An 18,438-nucleotide genomic window follows, 5' to 3' on the forward strand; every position below is an offset into this window, starting at 1 on the left:
AAGATGGGAAGATGAAAAACTTTCAAAATTTAATTTTCCTATTAGTTTCTATGATTGATGGGGATTTTTTAGACTTTAAAACCTATTGTTTACTTCTGAAAAGTTGTGCGGTTTAGAGAGAATTGCGTCATATAGGTCGGCGTTATAAAGGTTTTCTACTGTATTACCAATTTATCATTAATGGTTTTGAATGTGTGACCTTAGCGCTTGATTCTTTTGAATTTTACGAATTGTTGCATGAGTGTCATCAAGCGTAAACTGAACGTATGCTGAGGAATAAACCTTTCCATTTCGTTGTTACAGAAATATGCAATCTACTGTCTCCTAGTTCATAGTAGTACTCAATCACAATTTATATGCATAATTTTCTGCAACACTTTTGTAATACTGTAGGTTGGCCATAAGATGGCAAATGTGTGTTTAGGGCATGAAGTTTCATTTACCTTCAATGTACTTGTAAATAATTTTTAAAACAAAGTAAAGCGAAGCAGGTACATTAGTGAGTATTTTCTTTACTAATAATAAAGCTGAAAGTCTCTCAGTTCGGAGGATGTCTGTGACGTGCATCGCAAATAGACCGTTTGGCCGATTTTCATGAAATTTGGCACAAAGTTTTTGTAGCATGAAGGTGAGCACCTCGAAGCGATTTCTCGAAAAGTCGATGTGGTTCTTTTTGTATTCCAATTTTAAGAAAAAAATTATCATAAATTACGAAAATATTGTAACGTGGAACCGTAACATGGGCACATGCCAATTGGCGAGATACGAACTTATCATAACGTGGAACTGTAACATGGGTACACGCCAATTGGCGAGAAAATTCACAATACATTATTTGTAAATATACATGCGAACCAAAAGACCATTTAATTTTTCTATTACGGGCAAATCCGTGCAGGTGCCGCTAGTAAGTAATGTATCATTAAGTATAAAGACAAATGTTTTAATATACGATGTAGCACTAGGACGTAGTACTAAAGAACTGAAAAAAAGGCTCATTCCTGCATTGCTTGGCGTACCATTATTTTAATTCCTATTAAGGTTATATTCTGAACGACAAGTTACGAAGTACTGTATACCCCTGTATATTATCCACGGCGGCGTATAATCCGCAGGTCTTAAAATTGGCCTGAAAAAAAAAATTTTGTACAATCCGCGAATAATACGGTGCAAAAAAAATGAAGTTTTGATGTAACATACAGTTTATGCAACTAAATTAAAAGCGTGAAGAAGTGATAACTTTTGAGCTATATTCAACATTAAAAACAAAATAATCTAAAAGAAATGAAATATTTTCTAGAAATTGTCATAATTGTACGCTAATTTCTCGAAGACAAAGAGGCAAGGAAAAAGCCAACGGCCTAATCATGTGCATATGAAGGCTTCTTCCTTTATTGATCTCTTACATAGTCTGAATTGTGTCAGAAGAACATTCAAGATATGTAATACTAACAAGATATGGTCAGGGTTTACGGTGTCTAAGAAGATAAGAAGAGCATTTAAGTTGTGCAAAAAATAAACAACATACAGGCAGGGTAACTATCAGACTTAGATAAAATGAAAAGCTTTCTCCAAACATAAATCCTAACTGGAAAATTTTCTTCAGATAATTATTTTGTCTAACTCACCCTTGAATAAAGAATTAAATTTATGTTGAAAGATGAAAGAGACCAAAAAAAAAAAAAATGTTTTAAATCTTTTTTTTTTTTTTTACAATAACACATAGTTTGTGCTTATTTTTCACCAACTGAAGAAAACTGCCAAAACCATTATTTTTTTCACACATGTGCTTTAAAAAGTTATAAAAAATTTTCTGCGAATGGCCTTTGGGCGTTTATATTATGCACTAGTGCCACCCGCACGGCTTTGCCCGTAATAGAAAATTAAAAGGTCTTTTGGTTCGCCTGTATATTTACAAATAATGTATGGTGAGTCTTCTCGCCAAAATTGGCTTGTGCCCATGTTACGGTTCCACGTTACGATAATTTCGTAATTTACTAGCCCATCTTATGATCAATTTCCTCGGGAAACTGTTCTTAAAATTGGAATAGAGAAAGAACCACATCGAATTTTCAAAACATCGCTTCGAGGTGCACACCCCCATGCTACAAACTAACTCTGTGCCATATGTCATGAGAATCGGCCGAACGCTATCCGCGTCACAGAGATCCGACAGACAGAGATCTGGACGGAGAGACTTTCAGTTTTTATTATTAGTAAAAAAGACTGGTAACTATCTCTTACTGCGAATCCTGCCTAAACTGTCGAGGTTCAATGCCTCGGTGTCGAGAAAAAAACCCACACATGATCCGTGGCAGCCTGTGATCCGCACCTCATTTATTTTACACTTTTTTAACAGATAACACACGGACTATATGCAGAAAAATGCGGCGCCATGCCAGCAACTAGATCACGTTCGGTCACACAGTGTCTAGCCTGCGTATTCAAAACAGTGCCTAAAAATGTTGAATTGGTTGAACGTTTGTTCTTCAAAACTCTTCGAATGTTTTCCTGAGCAACATCTTTCCCTCTCACCAACAGATGCTGATTGGACACAGGCCCGGGTTTCGCCGGCCAACCTCCTCCAGGTTCCGGGGAGCAGCCGGCCCACCTCCACACCACCCACCTCACCAACCTCCCGGCGCCAATCACAGATCTTCGACGTGGCTGTGGACGACACCAAAGACTCCATGGAGGACGCCGATCCTGGCGACGATCCCGCCAGCCCCACTGTCTCGCCAAAATCACCCGTTCAAGTAAACGTAATTCCGCCGTCAGCCTCTCCCTCGGCCTCTCCCGTGGCCGCACCAGCCTCTCCAATGGCCGCACCTGCCTCTCCAATGGCCAACATCTCCGGTCCAATGGCCGCACCTGCCTCTCCAATGGCCGCACCTGCCTCTCCAATTCCGCCTCTCAGCCTGCCTCTCCAATGGCCGCACCTGCCTCTCCAATGGCCGCACCTGCCTCTCCAATGGCCGCACCTGCCTCTCCAATGGCCGCACCTGCCTCTCCAATGGCCGCACCTGCCTCTCCAATGGCCGCACCTGCCTCTCCAGTGGCCGCACCTGCCTCTCCAGTGGCCGCACCTGCCTCTCCAGTGGCCGCACCTGCCTCTCCAGTGGCCGCACCTGCCTCTCCAGTGGCCGCACCTGCCTCCACCGCACCTCCTCCTGCCCCAGCAGCCCTGCAGGCAGCCCCTGGTGGTGCTCAACTGCCGCAGCCTCGACCGGCCAGGCGGCGCCAGTGGGCGCTTGTTGCTGACCCTGGTCTCATCGTCGTTGGCAAGCGGCAGAGGCGAGCGCCGGAGCGCTACCAGGCCCCTGCAGACTCCCTGCGTAAGCGGGCCAGGAGGAACTAAGCCAGGGAGTCTTCAGAGGTCAGCAGACTCCACCACAAAGCTTCTGCACACATATTGAGGTAATTTTTCCTTTCTGTTCATCAACATTTTTTGAGTTAAAAAATGTTTGTTATTGATACCAAGGAAGTTGAGATGAAGTTTTTAATATGTAGGGAAAATGTACATTCGGGACACATATGCGTAGGAACACAGGATGTAATGTCGCAGTATATTATCGACAAATCGGGACACTCTCTTACATTATCACTTATCTTATAATTAATTGCTTAATCAGTTGAACAACTGATTTTATGTAACTGAAATATTACACTTCCTTTAGTTTAACTTTTAATTTAGGATGCAAATTAGTATTTACCTGATAATGAAGTCAACTTATTTTTTTTTCCAGCAATAATAAATTTGTTTTGTTTTACTTTAGTTTTACTTTTAACTTACAATGCAAATCAACGGATTTTAATTTTTCAAAACTATTGAATTTGTTTGATTTTCTAATAGGTTATCATACACAGGGCGTTTTATTTTAAGATGCAAATTAATATTTATCTGCTAATGCAGTCAACATATTATTTTTCAGCAATAATAAATTTGTTTTGTTTTACTTTAGTTTTACTTTTAATTTACAATGCAAATCAATAGATTTTGATTTTTCAAAAATATTGAACTTGTTTGATTTTCTAAACATGGCATGGGAACACAGGGATAGTGTCAATTTTTTCTTTGCACAGCTCAAAAGTACACCACTCAAACATGTTCCACGACGACATTACATCCAATTATTTTATTTTCACATTGAACATCTCAGAAGATTTCTTGGTACTAACTTGAGTAGCAGCCATCGGCTGATGGTGATAGACCGACTGGACAATCCGAGAGTTCAGGTTCGGTAACTGGAGAAGATGTTGGAACGAGTGGCTGTCATTGGTTGAATCTCGTAGAACAGGGGGCTGGGAAACGTTCTGGAACAGCAACCTCGTTCCTTGGAGTTAAGACGGGGATGCCGAGTGGAGCAATCATACTGTGTAATGGAAGGCATTTGTTCCTTCGGTGCCCAATGGATGCCTATGGTGTAGGGTAAAGATGCCACATTTTGTCTGCATTGAACAACATTAAAGCTTAACAATGTGTCTGGTTTTTTTGTGTTCCGGCAGTTACCATTGCCCTGAACTGCACAAATAGTCATTCTTACATTAAAGCAATATAAACAAGAAGTTCCGTCCAGAACTATTAATCCGTCAAAATTCTCAAAAAATAGCAAAAATCGCAAATTTTCGTTTGCTTTCCCTCTGTTGTCAAAAAACAATTAATGTAGTTACAAAATAAATAAAAAACGATAAAATGTCAACTTGAAGAAATAATTTTCATCATCACAAAAAGTAAATAAATAAAATCACCTGCGCATATCTTTATACAGGGTGTCCCGTTTTAACCTTCTAGACCTTTATTTTCACAACCATTAGTCCTAAATGCATACATGCAGCTGCAAAAATGTTCAAAATCAGGTGCAGAGTTCAGATACTGAAAGTTTGAAGCAAAAGTTAAAATGAGTTAAAAAATACAAAATTTAACTTTTTATACAGGCCCTGGGGCTTTTAACTTAAATTTAGAGAAATAATCTCAATTGAAAATTATTACTAGCAGAAAAATCTTGACATTTGTGCTACCAAAACTCAAGTTGATATCAAAGTTTTTAAGTACCATACAGAAGATGGGATTGGAACTTATCGCCTTTTTGAAAGAAGGACAGTTGTTGAAGTGAGAAAGCAAATTATTAATATGTTTCATTGCTATTCAAAAATTTTTGCAAATGTTGTGCCGTGATATGCAAAAGTACACAACAAAACCTCCAACAATTTGACTCCACACTTGATGCACACATATAAATTTAAACCCTGGTTAACTGCCATATTTTCCCCCAAGAGGTGTTATTGACGGCAAGTGTAAAGTAATGTAAGCAAAAAAACGCTGCATTTTATATAATGTCAAACTGTTTGTGTTGGACTTATTTTTCAATGGAGATTGTTACCTAAATATGTTAGGGGACCTAGAGTCCCATAAAGTTAATTGTTTTATTTTTCGATTTTTTTTTTTTTCAAACTTTCAATATCTTAACTCTGCATCTGATTTTGAACATTTTTGCAATCGTAAGTATGCTTCTAGGAATAATGGTTGTGAAAATAGGAGGTCTTCCAGGTTAAATCGGGACACCCTGTATAAAAACATAAAGGACCCCGAATTTCTCTGCCAACACTGAATACATAATTAAAACTTTAGCGTGAGAACAAAAACAAATATCAAAAATAATTAATTCAACGTAAAAACCATTGCTGCGGAGTCACAGTCAATCTCATTTTAAGACAAAAGAGTTTATTCGGGAGGACGAAAGTTTTTAATTCAAAGGCTCGTGTTCGAATCTGTCATTTTCTTTTTAAGTCCACAACTCCGCCAATGTTTGAGGAGTCGCAGTCAGACATATTTTTGGGTAATGGAATCGGTATTGGAGTCGAATTTCCAAGAGTCAGAGTCAATCATTCTTCCTCCGTGTGTAAATTTTTGCCAAAGATACAAAGTCAGTGTCGAAGTCGTGGAGTCGTAGTCCAACTAATTTTCGGGCAGAGGAGTCCGAGTCAGGGGCCCCAAAACTCTCGGAGTCAGAGTCGAGAGTTGTTCATCGAGCGCTCTTTCCAACAAAATTTGTTTGAAGTAAATATACCGTAGGTTTGTTCGAATCAAGAAGTGAAATATGGGAATGAGGTGTCCTTGTTGAGCTCTTTGAAACAAAAGAAAAATGTTCGAATCAGACAATTTGAAGTATGAAGTGAAAAGGGGGGCTCTTGAAACCAGCGCAAGCACCGAGACCACAGGTCTATTGTACTATCCCCGCTTAGGCTACTAAAGGAGCCCAGTAACAAATAAATCTCAGCAGTAGCTAACCAAAATATTAGGCAGTTCCCAGGGATCTACATAGTGATATCCCAAATGCTCAAATCTTTGTGCATAGTAGAAGTCACATTCACATAGCACATGAATTGAGCTTTCATCAGCCATATGACATCCTCTACACGAAGGGTTGTCGGTAACACCCATCAGATTAGGGTGCCTATTAAGAGGGCAGTGTCCAGTTAGTAGCCCTACAGACTTCTTGATCTCATTCCTACCCAAGTTAAGCAGTACCTTGGACCTGAGCCAGGGAGGCTGCTGGTTCCGAGTCTTGGCCTGTCTTTGAGACTCGAACTGAAGCCACAGGCCATACGATTCATCCATAAGAAGGTTCTTTGAAGTAGTCCTTAATGCATTGCATGGCAGGCAGAGGACAGGCTCGGGTCCCATAAACGGTACATTAGAGCCCTGCTTAGCTAACTGATCTGCCAATTCGTTACCTACAATGTCACGGTGACCAGGAACCCAGTTAAGGGGAACCCTATTACTGCCAGCTAGTCTTACCAGTGCATTATGGCACTCCCAAACTGTTTTGTAGTAAAACAGTTACAATTGAGAGCTTTCAACACAGCTTGGATCAGAGAATATTCTGATAATCTTCCCGTTTATGCCTCGTTCTAGGCAGTTGTTTACACAAGCCAATATGTCTAAAGTTTCTGCCTAGACAGTAGCAAGCTTCCCTAAAGAGAAGTACAGATTAGTGTTATTGCTGCTGCAATATGCACCAGAAACAGTTCCAGACGCAGTCTTGGAACCATCTGTAAACAAGATTTCATGTGCATTGCTAATGATATCCTGTACATCCTTCCATTGCTCTCTGGAAGGAAACCGTGTTATAATTGGCATTAAAGCTGAATTGTTTTAACATCCAGTCAGAAGGCATCATAAAGTAAGGATGCTTACTAGTCTTTGCACACAGTTTATCGTACAAAGACAGGTAACGAGGGGACTTTCAGAGACCCATGAGCTTGAGGCGGTATGCACACAGAATCGCCTCCATTTCCACTTGCTTGTGCAACGAAGAAGGCTAAGAAGGAGCTCAAGGCTATGGGAAGAAGTAGTTCTCATGGCACTAGTGATAGAAATAGTAGCCCTCCTTTGTACTTTGGTGAGACAACCCTCAGCTGTTACGGTACAGGTTTTACCCCACCAGGCAATTGCCCCATACATAACCGTAGGTATAATTACTCTAGTATAAACCCAAGGAGCAATTTTTGGAGAAAAATCCCAATTATTACCAATTGCACGTCTACAAGACCAAAAGATTCTCTTGGCCTTATCTGTAATTTGCTTAAGGTGAGAATTCCATGTCAAAGTTTTGTCAAAGATCATACCCAGGTACTTGACCTCACTAGAGTAGGCAAGAGGCGAACCAAAGAACTTAATTATCTTCAAGTCTTTGAGACGTTTACGAGTGAAGGGAACCAAATAAGTCTTATTCGGATTGACCGTAAGACCTGCCTCCAAACACCACTTTTCAATTTCTTATTTCATGAAGTCGAAGCCTCCCGTAAAAGTTTTTAGATAACTTCGCTAATTTTACCTCTCATTTTAAAGAGATATTCAAAAACTTAAAACAGTTTTCTGTATGCACTGCCAGGCGATTCATCCAAGTTTCAGTCATCTCTTTGTTAATCATGCCGAACATTGCATATTGCTCAGATAATTTATCCAACATAATTTTTACTAGAGGCGTGGCCGAGTAGTAGCACTTTGGCCGAGTTTTCGAGTGCCGAGTACTCGGCCTTTCACTACTCGAGCGAGTACCAATTATGTTTTAACAAGAACTATCGACACACAGGTGATGAATTCCGATCTCATTGGAATAGTTGTATAGACCTCCGTGTCCATATAATACTTCTTAAAATAAAATTCTAGCTGAAATTTAACTACGCATTATTATTTAAAATATTTTGTTTGTGTAAAAAAACTTTTTTATAAAAATTGTTGTTTTTAAACGACATTACCCTCCTCTAAAAAAAACATACTTTTGTCCAAAATCTTGTCAAAAGGCGCAAGAATTGGCGCGAGTGTGAAGCCGTAACGGCACACGCACCCGAAGGGCGACAGAACGTGGGGCTTGTACGCCATTGATTAAAGTGCTAACGTGTTGCGCATGGAAATGAATTGCAGTTAAAATTAATAACTGTATAATATGTTGCAATAAACCCCTTTTAGCCGTTTTTGATTTCAAATATGGGCACCGTAGGGTTATACGCATAAAGTATTTTCTCTGCGAAAGAGGCATTTTCATTTATTTTAGAGCATTTGTTTACGGAAATAATTGCTTTAATTTCGAACATAATTTTACGTCCAATTAATGTGCCTTGTTGTTCTCTTTACAGAAGACTCCCGTATGCTGCTCCCCAATAGATTACCCGGCCCTGAAATTCTTGATGATCTTGACTTTTTCACTTTAAAGCGTTTTTACTTTAAAGCGTCATGAAAAATAGTAAAACTGATTTTAACGTCTTTGTTCATGTTAATTTAAAATTGTATAGGTATAGTTGGTTTTCTTCCTGAAGTAACTGTTGCGTCTAATAAATTAGTGATTTACGAAATCTCTTTTCTATGGACTTATTGGCTTTTGTTAGAATACCGACAAATGATATGTAAGAAATAAAATCTAAAGAATAAAAGTATAAATAAAACATAGTAATTAATCCATCTTATGGTTAAAGGCAGGTTTGCCAACCTTGGAGAAACAATTTGAGGAACATATGTGGTGATTTTGAGGAGCAATTTAAAATTTTGCGGAACGATTCGGTATTTTGTATGAAAAATCAATAAAATCAACTTAATCATCCTTTCATCTAAAATTGTTTTATAGCTTTGATAGATCAATTAAAACAAGAGTATGAAAATAATTTTTTAAACTAATAAAACAGCTTTCAACACTATTTCGATCTTTGAGTGTAAGCTTCTTTAATTTCATATATTTACATGTTTGTTATGATTAAATAGCAAAATTTAAGCTGAAACTTCCGACCGAGAAATGCGGAGCAAAAGAACTTCTTCACGGAGCCGCTGAGTTTCACAAACTTTGCGGAGTAACTCCGCAAAATGCGGACCTTTGACGAGGGGGCCCCGATGGAAGGTGACGGCCGATTACTGTGACATTCCAAACGTTTCCTTATTTGACAAACTTTGTCGGACGATTCGCGAAAATTTCGAATTCCATTTGAGAATTTGAGCCCTCTCAACAGTTTAAGGTTCGTCCCTGACACCAACAACATTCAATCTGTGACCTTTAAGTTGCATACGATCCTCTGAATACTCTAAATTTACTCCAAATTCATTTAAGAAAAGGCATTAAAATCAAATTCATTGTGCGCTTAATTTATGTAAAATACTACGAAAAATTGTAACTATCGTCAAGATTTAAAGTTTAAACAATGAAACGAGAAAAAAGGAAGAACGAAAGACTTAACAGTTTCCATTTACTTCAGAGTACAGTATTTATGAGGTTCGTGGTATCTTCTCAACAGCACTTAAAAATATGTAGGAAGGGGAAATTCATAAAGAATTGTATTTACCAACCATCTACACGACGGAGCGAAACTGATCGAAACCAGTTAATTTGCATTTGTAGACCCGCTGGAAAATGAGATCACTAATCTTAAAGAAACTTTTTTCAGTATGATTTTCAAACATTGCCGACTCGTACATAATTGGTGACAAACATGCGGGACTCTTCGATCGTCTCATATCGGTTACCTTAACTTCCCTCACCAACATTTTGGCTTCAAAATTTATCCGGAGTGTGGTAAGAGTTTCCTCTTCCTCGTGCTACCTGTCGCACCGACTACTGTTAAAAAAACTGCTTCTCTTCAAATTTTCATCTACTTTCCGAAATAATTATAAATGATTTAATTTTTCCCATTTTTCATTTCAGTCCGATGAGGAAATGGAGTTTGAAGACTTCAACAGGGAATATTAAGAGAATAAAAATAAGAATTTTTTAATATTTTTCTTCTGTTAACTTTTGACAGTGGAGCCCCATCAATCGCGAAGACTGGGTCACAAACAGTTGCGTGTTTTTTGGAGCGTGGAACCTACAGAGAAAAGGTGTAAATTTATGTAATGAAAAAAAGAAGGGGAAAAAACCTTAACGTTTTGCAAAAGCAGGAAATTTTAAAATCCATTAGGGGAAAAATTCCGATTGCGCATAAATAAATGAACGATAAAACTAAAAATAACACACATCCAATGCCTTTTAACTAGGGCTATTGATGGTGGCTTTGGCCGATGGGTCGATGCCGATTGTTGGCCGATGGGTAAACTGGTCGATTATTTTTGTTTCAAACGGCTGATGGATGCACCTTCTTAAGAATGACCAAAATATAAGTTTCAAACATTTTTCAAGGAGTAAAAAAGTATTCAGTACGTTGGTAAAAACCGATGGCAAATAACATTTAAGAAAAATGAACGGATAAATAAATATGATAGTTAGGTAGAGGCCTAACATTTCTCATCTTTTGATGAAAATATCTTGTCGAAAATCACAGCAAAGTAGAGAAAAATCTATGGGCAGCAGAAATATATCTTAAACAGGAATAAGAAAGATAATTTTTAAAAAGAAAGGAATATGAAGAATTGTAATTAAAAGTCCCACCAGTACGCAAATAGTTTAATGTTCAAAGGTAGAAACTGAAGTAAAACTGAAAATTTACTAATGATTTATTGTATTTCCACGGAAAACCTTTACAGAAATCTTGCGGGATTTTGCTCTCAATCCCGTGGAATTAATCACACTAACAATCACGCGGACTCCAACGAGATTCAGGATCGAGATTTCTGGATTGAAAACATTTACGAGAGCACGAGACTTGACTGCTTGCGCGTTCTCGCCGATTCTACCTATTATAAATGAAGTGGTCAGTTTTCGCTTCCAGTCCACCCGCCATCACCGGTAGTCAAGCTTTAGCAAAAATATGATAACGAGTGTTAAGTTGTTACACAAAGGTGTTTATTCATATCGACTTTTAATTTTCTTTTTAGTTTAAAATATTGCAAGTTGTGTTTTTACAATAAAATGAGAAATATCTTCAAATTTTATTTCAAAAGATTTTAACCAACCCCGTTAACTTAACTATAAACGCTATGAAATATTTTTAATTGTCCACTGAATTTCACATTTTGATGTTTGAAAAAACACCTCAAATTATAAACAAAACATGAGTGATACAACTAAAATCATGTTCCTTTTGAGCAAGTAAAATTAACATTATGTTGATATATTAACGTACGGGCTTTCACGAATGATGTGACGCTTTGACGAGGGAGGTAGGTTTGTGAAATGGTGGCAGTCTGTGACGAGGGGGACAGAATTTTTTTGTAGGGATGTGTTTCTAAAGCATAACGTGATATTTTTCAATTTTGTGTGCAAAAGGGGGGGGGGGATCAAAATGCTGAAAAGTTATAGTATTTATGGACAATTCTATAATTTAAGTTTTTGCTCTAAAGTTTTCCTGTTATATTGTAGCTTATATCCTTTTTTTTTTTCAGGTGGGTCAACTGTGCCTTTTTTCACTGTTATTTTGAAACAGAGGAATAACTAATTGAATTAACAGCAATGCACATCAAGATTCCAGTTCATCAAAATTGTGTAAACAAAGAGTGCCTTGGAAGTGCACATGGTACAAGCCTTTTCTTGAACTTTACATCGTCATATTGTAGCAGTTCTTTTGTGGGACCTTCTGCACTCTATTGTTAATGGTCTTCATGCCAGGCAAAGTTATGTTAAAGGAAAAGATGAAATCCTTCAGAATTCCAAAGGAGCCTTAGGTATTGAAAATTGAATAGTAATTCTCTAATTCTAACATTATTTCAGATAAGTTGTCAAGTTCGTTGCATGAAACATACAAACAGGACTTCAGTTTTGTTTTGAAGAATATGATTTCATTAAGACTTATGAGTTTTGAAAACAACCATTTATTTATCTTGTCATTTTAGTGGATTTGAAATGTGATTATTTTGTTCATGCTAAGTGCTGCTAAATCAGGCACTTTTTTTTGCACACTTAAGATCTCAAATGTAAAAAGAACTGGCTTCTAGCAGTGTCTGGGGATTCGATCCAAATTATTTCACCCAAATCAGAGTGATGCAATAAAGAAATATCATTTTTGCAAAATATTATTTCCAAATTCAATAACTCATAAGAGAATGTTATGTTTCATTTCTTATTCACAAATTACTAATTCGTAATAGGCAGTTGCAGAGACCAAAAGTCTGCATCTACGGCAACAATACATAATTATATTTAGTTTCAGCATATTAAAATGAGCCTTCACTTGAACAAACAAAACTGTACTATTGTTTTCCTGTAAAGAAGGTAATCTAACTGCTACCATTAAAACTAACTTAAATTGTACAGTATTAATGCAATATTTGTTAAATTTTCATCTGTCGACATGTTTAAATTTAATTAAAAATTTACAAACTGTATCAATAAAAGCAATTGAAACACAAATGAAAAATAGTTAGAAATTTACTTTTCTCAAAAATATTAAGGCCAGAGCATTTTCCTTTTAGCGAATGACTTGAAGGGCATATCATGATGTTATCTGCATTATTTAGACATACGGCGATAAATACGCAAATTTCGGAAATCATGAATACGTTTTTCCTTTACCTTTTGCAATTTATGTTCAAAAGTAGTCGCCTATGAGGAAGTAACGAATATATCAAGGAATTTCCTAACTTCATACATAAAATTGACTCCATGGCATATTATCAGTCACAATTTAAATTTTATCACACATCAATATTACATCTCAACGTAGTTGCTCAATTGAGCTAAAAATTTATCGCACACGATCTCGTGCGTCTTTTTAACAATGAAGTGTTGTCATTCAGCACTTTGTGCCAGAATTAAATAAAAGTAACAGTAGAATGCACTATAAAGACGGATGAGTTGCTGACTTATATATTACTTGTAGGGATTGCAATACCGGACCAAAAATTAAATACCGGTATTATTTAAACTTGATACCGGTATTAATACCGGTATTTTAAATTTCTCAAAAAAAGCTTGAAAACATACTGTTTTGCTGTAATATTTTATAATTTTTAACAAAAATTGTATTATTTATGAAAACGCATTGCGAACAAATATGAAATGAAAGAACACATGCCATAGTTAAAAAAAAAAAAAACCTAATAGTTAAAAGCATAATGCATCTATTGAATTGTTCCAAGCCTGGAACTCATTTTTTTTCTTAACTTTCCTACAGTTGAAAATACTCTTTCTCAATTCACGTAAGTCGGGACAGTTAACGATGTGCGATACACCTCCAATTGTCTGGAAGTCCTTTAAATAATTTGGTTTCTTTCGTGTTATTTTGGATAAATCCTTTTGAGTGTTTCTTGTGTTTTGCGTGCAATATTATTATTTTATTTATTTTTTCAATTTATAGCTAGTTGTAATGTCTCTTCGAGAGACGATACGTTTCCAATGTTAGCATCATTTTCTCTTGATCATGAGGGATTTGTTTGCTCTTTATTAGCCCTTTGGTTTCACATTTACGATAATCTTGACTAAATTTGATCTTGAAAGTTTACGTATTAGTTTTCGCTTTCTTTTCAAATACCTTTGCAATTATAATAATGAACATATCTAAAAATATGTTTCAATTCAGCATGCTTTGCTTCCATGCAAATTTTCAAGGCACTAGAGGGTGTTCTGGTTTAACCTGCAAGACCTGGATTTTCGCGACCGTTAGTCCTAGATGCATATTTTCAATTGCGAAAATTTTCAAATTCAGATGCCGATTTAAGATATTGAAAGTTTGATGCAAAAATAAAAATGAGTCAAAAAGCACAAAAGTTAAACCTGTAACAATTTGAAAAATCTCATTCTGCAGTGTGCGAGCAGGGAAATAGAAGTAACAAAAACTTGGTCTACAAAAGCACAAAAAAATGAAATCCATCTCGCCATCTAGTAATGACAATATTATTTTGAAATCTCTCCGTTACTTTTGTTTAATGATATTCAACTAGTTCGTGGTTTTGAAGTTAAATTTTCACAGAAATAGATTAATTTTGGTTCTGTATCATGGAAAAAGAATTTCATTTCTTATATTTTAAATGCATAAGTATTTGCATGCAGATTACGAATTGAATATTTTACTAAGATTCCTACCCTAAATCCGATGTTAAGTTCAACAGCTCGTCTCCTCTCTAATGAATAGCCCTGAGTGATTCTTATGGAAACGAGTTGGTGCTTAAATTGATTGCTTACTAAGCAGTTGTCTCTTGCTCTATGCGATCAAACACATTTCTGCTAGGTCAGTAATCGATTAATAAATTTCCTTGTGCTACAGGTCGCGTAGACTTCGTTTTTACAGAGCAAGTCTTTGAAATGATTTGCGAGGAGCCTCTATTTCGGCGATTAAAAAAATTCTGGATGTTATTAGGAAGAATGTTATTTTAATGCAGATGAATATGGTCTCAGTTTTAAAATACAGTCATCGTTTGAAATATTTATGAAAGTTAATTTGGATTTGAAGTTACATATTTGTCTTAAGATAGTCGTTATTTTAGAAAAGATTGAGCTCATTATTCCTCACCTCCCGTATAAAGAAATAATTGGTCAGAAATGGTTTATTTTACTATCAAAGCTCAACGGTGTAACTTAAAGATATATTTATACAAAATGTTTAAATCATTTCATGGTGAATACAATGTTCATCAATTTTTACTTAATTTGCCTGAATGATTTAATATAAAAACTACTTTAGCTAATCTTTTCTGAATTGCAAAGAGTGCAAGAATTCGTACGGGCACGTGTGTCAATGCGTAACAGCGCTCGAACCCGAGTACCTATTGACCGTGGGGCTACTCCGCCCCTTATTGAAGAGCTAACGTGCTGGGCTTGGAAATGAAATGCAATTAAAATTAATAGCTATTTGGGTTGAAATTAATCACTTAACTCTTTTTGTATTAAGTCCAACACTACAATAGCGCCATGAGGTCAATCTTTCAATTTTGGCGGTATATAATGAGATGCACAATTTGTCCACTGTAGGGTTATAAGCATGGGCTTCTTTATCTGCAAAAAACTCCTTCTCATTTAGTTCCGAGCATTCATACAGGGAAATAATTACTTTCATGTTAGATACATTTTACTTTCAAGCACTTAATGTGTCTTGTTCTCATTACAGTGGATTCTAGTGACGTGTAGGCGCCGAACAGATCGCCAGGCCCTGAAATCCTTGACGATCGTGGCTTTTTCACTTCATCCGATTAAGTAGGTAACAATGATTGTTATTCTCATTTTTATAAATGTAGTAAATGTATTTTTACTCGGATTCTAATTAATGCGCAAATGAGGCAGGTAGAAGCAAAGGGATCTAACTGTACATTTTTTAAGTTTTGAGTACAATTAGTTTAAAGTTGCGTTCCTAACGAGGTTTGCATTGAAAATCTTTTTTAAAAATCTTGCTGCGTACCAGTACCTACCAAGGACTACTAGTACTCTCTTGTCTCAAAACACATGTTTAACTACTCTTTTGTACCGGATGTTTCCATTTTTAAAATTTTGGCACTTGCATTTCTTTGCTTCTGACTGCATGAAATAGAACTTTGCGTAATTGAAAGAAAACGCAGTTTGGATGAACACAAATATTCCCAAAGGAGATGAATGTAGTGTTTTCACTTTTTCTTTAATTACTGGGTAATATTAGGTACGAAAGGAACATTTTAAACATGAATTTATTGAAGTGAATGTAAAATCACTAATTCCAAAACTCCAGTTATGAAGCATTATTAATTTATACTCGACATCGCCGTAAAAAAATGAACAAAAAAAAAAAGCGGATTTAAAAGATTTCGTTCACTTTAATATTAAATTGTATCTGTATAATTGGTTTACTTCTTGAAGTAACTAATTGTTTAAGTCTAACAAGTTGCAGTGTTTTATCAAATCTCTTTTCTTTGAACTTATTGACTTTTGCTAAAAAATAGACAAATGATATGTAAGAAAAATTAATAAGGTACAAATAAAGCACAATAAGAAATATACCAGTTATTTATCTGAAAATAAGCAATCTTAGAGTTGAAGGGAATGTAAGTGGTTGTATAAGTGTGAAACAGCTGCTTTTTTTTTAGCATTGCATTTTTTAGAACTTAAAAACATATTTTGTTTGTAGTTTTACGCTTTCTAAGAAAACATGCGATTTATACCACCTCTGATCTAAATATCAATCATTTACTTTTACGAGGGGGGTCCCCAATGAAAGGTTTCGGTTAATCACTGTGTCCTTCAAGCATTTCTTTATTCGTCAAGTTTTGTCCGAAGAATCGGAAAAATTATCATCATTCAGTAAAATTTGAAGTTCTATTCGGTGAAGTTACGTGTTTTGTTCAAGAAAATTTCGAATTCAATTCGATAAATTGAGAACGTTCGCCATCCCAAAAATTCTAGTTAGGGACCTGACACCAACAACATTCCATCTTTGACTCTTAGGTCACTTGTTATCCCCTGAACCCTCTATGTACACTCTAAATTCATTTAAGAAGAAAAGTCTTTAAAGCAAATTCATCATGCCTTGAACCTACGCAAAATACAAGCATGTGTAACTGACATCGAGGTTTAAAGTTTAAAAACAATAGGAGTATAAATACTAAGAAGTGTCCATATACCTCGGATTACAGCATTTATGAGGTAACTGGTATCTCTCAACTGCGCATAATTTCTGAAAAGGTGAAATTTATAAAGATATATATTTAACAACAATCCCCGTGACAAGCAAATCTGGTCGAAACGAGTTATTTCTCATTTGTAGACCTGCTGGAAAATGAGATCATCAAATTTAAAAAGCGACTTTTCTCACGTTGTCATTTTCAAACGTTGTTTCAAGTCGTTATGACGACTCATGCGCAATTGTTAGGAAACGCGCGGAAATCTTCTGTGTTACCTGAACTTCACTCTCTATCATTTTACTTCTAAAAACAACCCCGAATATGGTAATAGTTTGTTTCCACTTACCCCAAGTTTTCTTTCATACCAACTGAATACTAATGAAAACTGGTTCTGTTCTAATTTTCATCTACGTAGAATCACGATTATCCAAACTAATTGGGACCGCTAGCGCCTCGGATGTCAAATCTCGGTTAGAAACTTTGTATTACGCTTCTCATTATCTCAAATTTTTAAAATTCATTAATCAAAAATACTATAAATGCTTTTTAAAAGAAAATGAATATACGAATAGAAATGTTTCAATTAAATAAAAAAAACACACTGCGTAAACACCAAAAAAAAAAAAAAAAAAAACTAAAGAAAAATTTAAAAGCCCAGTAGTTTAGAATATATTAGTAATCATTTCAAAGTAAAAAAGAGCAGAGGGTAAAATCAAAACTCCGTTTGAAAATGTAAAATTAACACAATGTTAATTTATTAACACGGGCTGTTCACAAAATAAGTCGCGCTTTGAGGAATGAATGTAATTTTTGCAATAATGACCATTTGTGACTAGGGGAAGGGAGGGGGTAGCACGCCTTTTTATAAGAATATGCATCTGAAACATAATGTTACATGTGAAAAGTGGGGCGTGGTGAAATCTGACGGGGGAAGAGTCAAAATGCCGAAAAAAACACCGTATTTATGGACATTATTTCTGGGTTTTTTCTCGTTTTTTTTTGTGTTATTTTGTAGTTCATACCGCATTTTTTGTTTCAGGTGGGTTATCTGTGGCTCCTTTTCTCATTGTTACTGGAATGGATCAGAAGTGCCAGCAGTGTGCTTAAGAACTTCAGTTCTCGGAAATTCTACTCCAGTTGAGGGCAGCTAATAGCAGATAGGACTGTGAAACCCTGCTCTCACTGGAAATATGTTGTAAATATATTGTCTTTTAAAATTTACTGTTTATAATCTTGAATACATATCCACAATTAAAGGGAGAACAGGCAGTGCTCGATAAATGTGGCTCGGGAACGAAAAGGAGGTAATTTTTTTCTGTGAAGTATCTAGTGCAAGTTTCATTTATTTATCTGCTAGAAATATTATTGCTTCCCATCAGGCTGAAGGTGGCGGTCACTTTTATTAAATTACATATCTTGTTCTGGTATTAAGAAGACTTCAAAGCTTAAAGCGATGTAACGGGCCTGTTGCCGGCTGTGGCTCGTTTGAATGGTCTATC

At 36.2% G+C, this 18,438-nt stretch overlaps 1 protein-coding gene across 1 annotated transcript; it reads left to right on the forward strand.

The window, feature by feature from the left end:
* Positions 1 to 2,929: 2,929 nt before the first annotated feature.
* LOC129233234 (merozoite surface protein CMZ-8-like) lies at positions 2,930 to 3,358 on the forward strand. Its single transcript, XM_054867289.1, has one exon. The coding sequence runs from the start codon at positions 2,930 to 2,932 to the stop codon at positions 3,356 to 3,358; it is 429 nt and encodes a 142-aa protein (XP_054723264.1).
* The last annotated feature ends 15,080 nt before the right edge of the window (positions 3,359 to 18,438 follow it).

The sequence above is a fragment of the Uloborus diversus genome, unplaced genomic scaffold (assembly GCF_026930045.1).
Source record: "Uloborus diversus isolate 005 unplaced genomic scaffold, Udiv.v.3.1 scaffold_273, whole genome shotgun sequence".
Lineage (NCBI taxonomy): Eukaryota > Metazoa > Arthropoda > Arachnida > Araneae > Uloboridae > Uloborus > Uloborus diversus.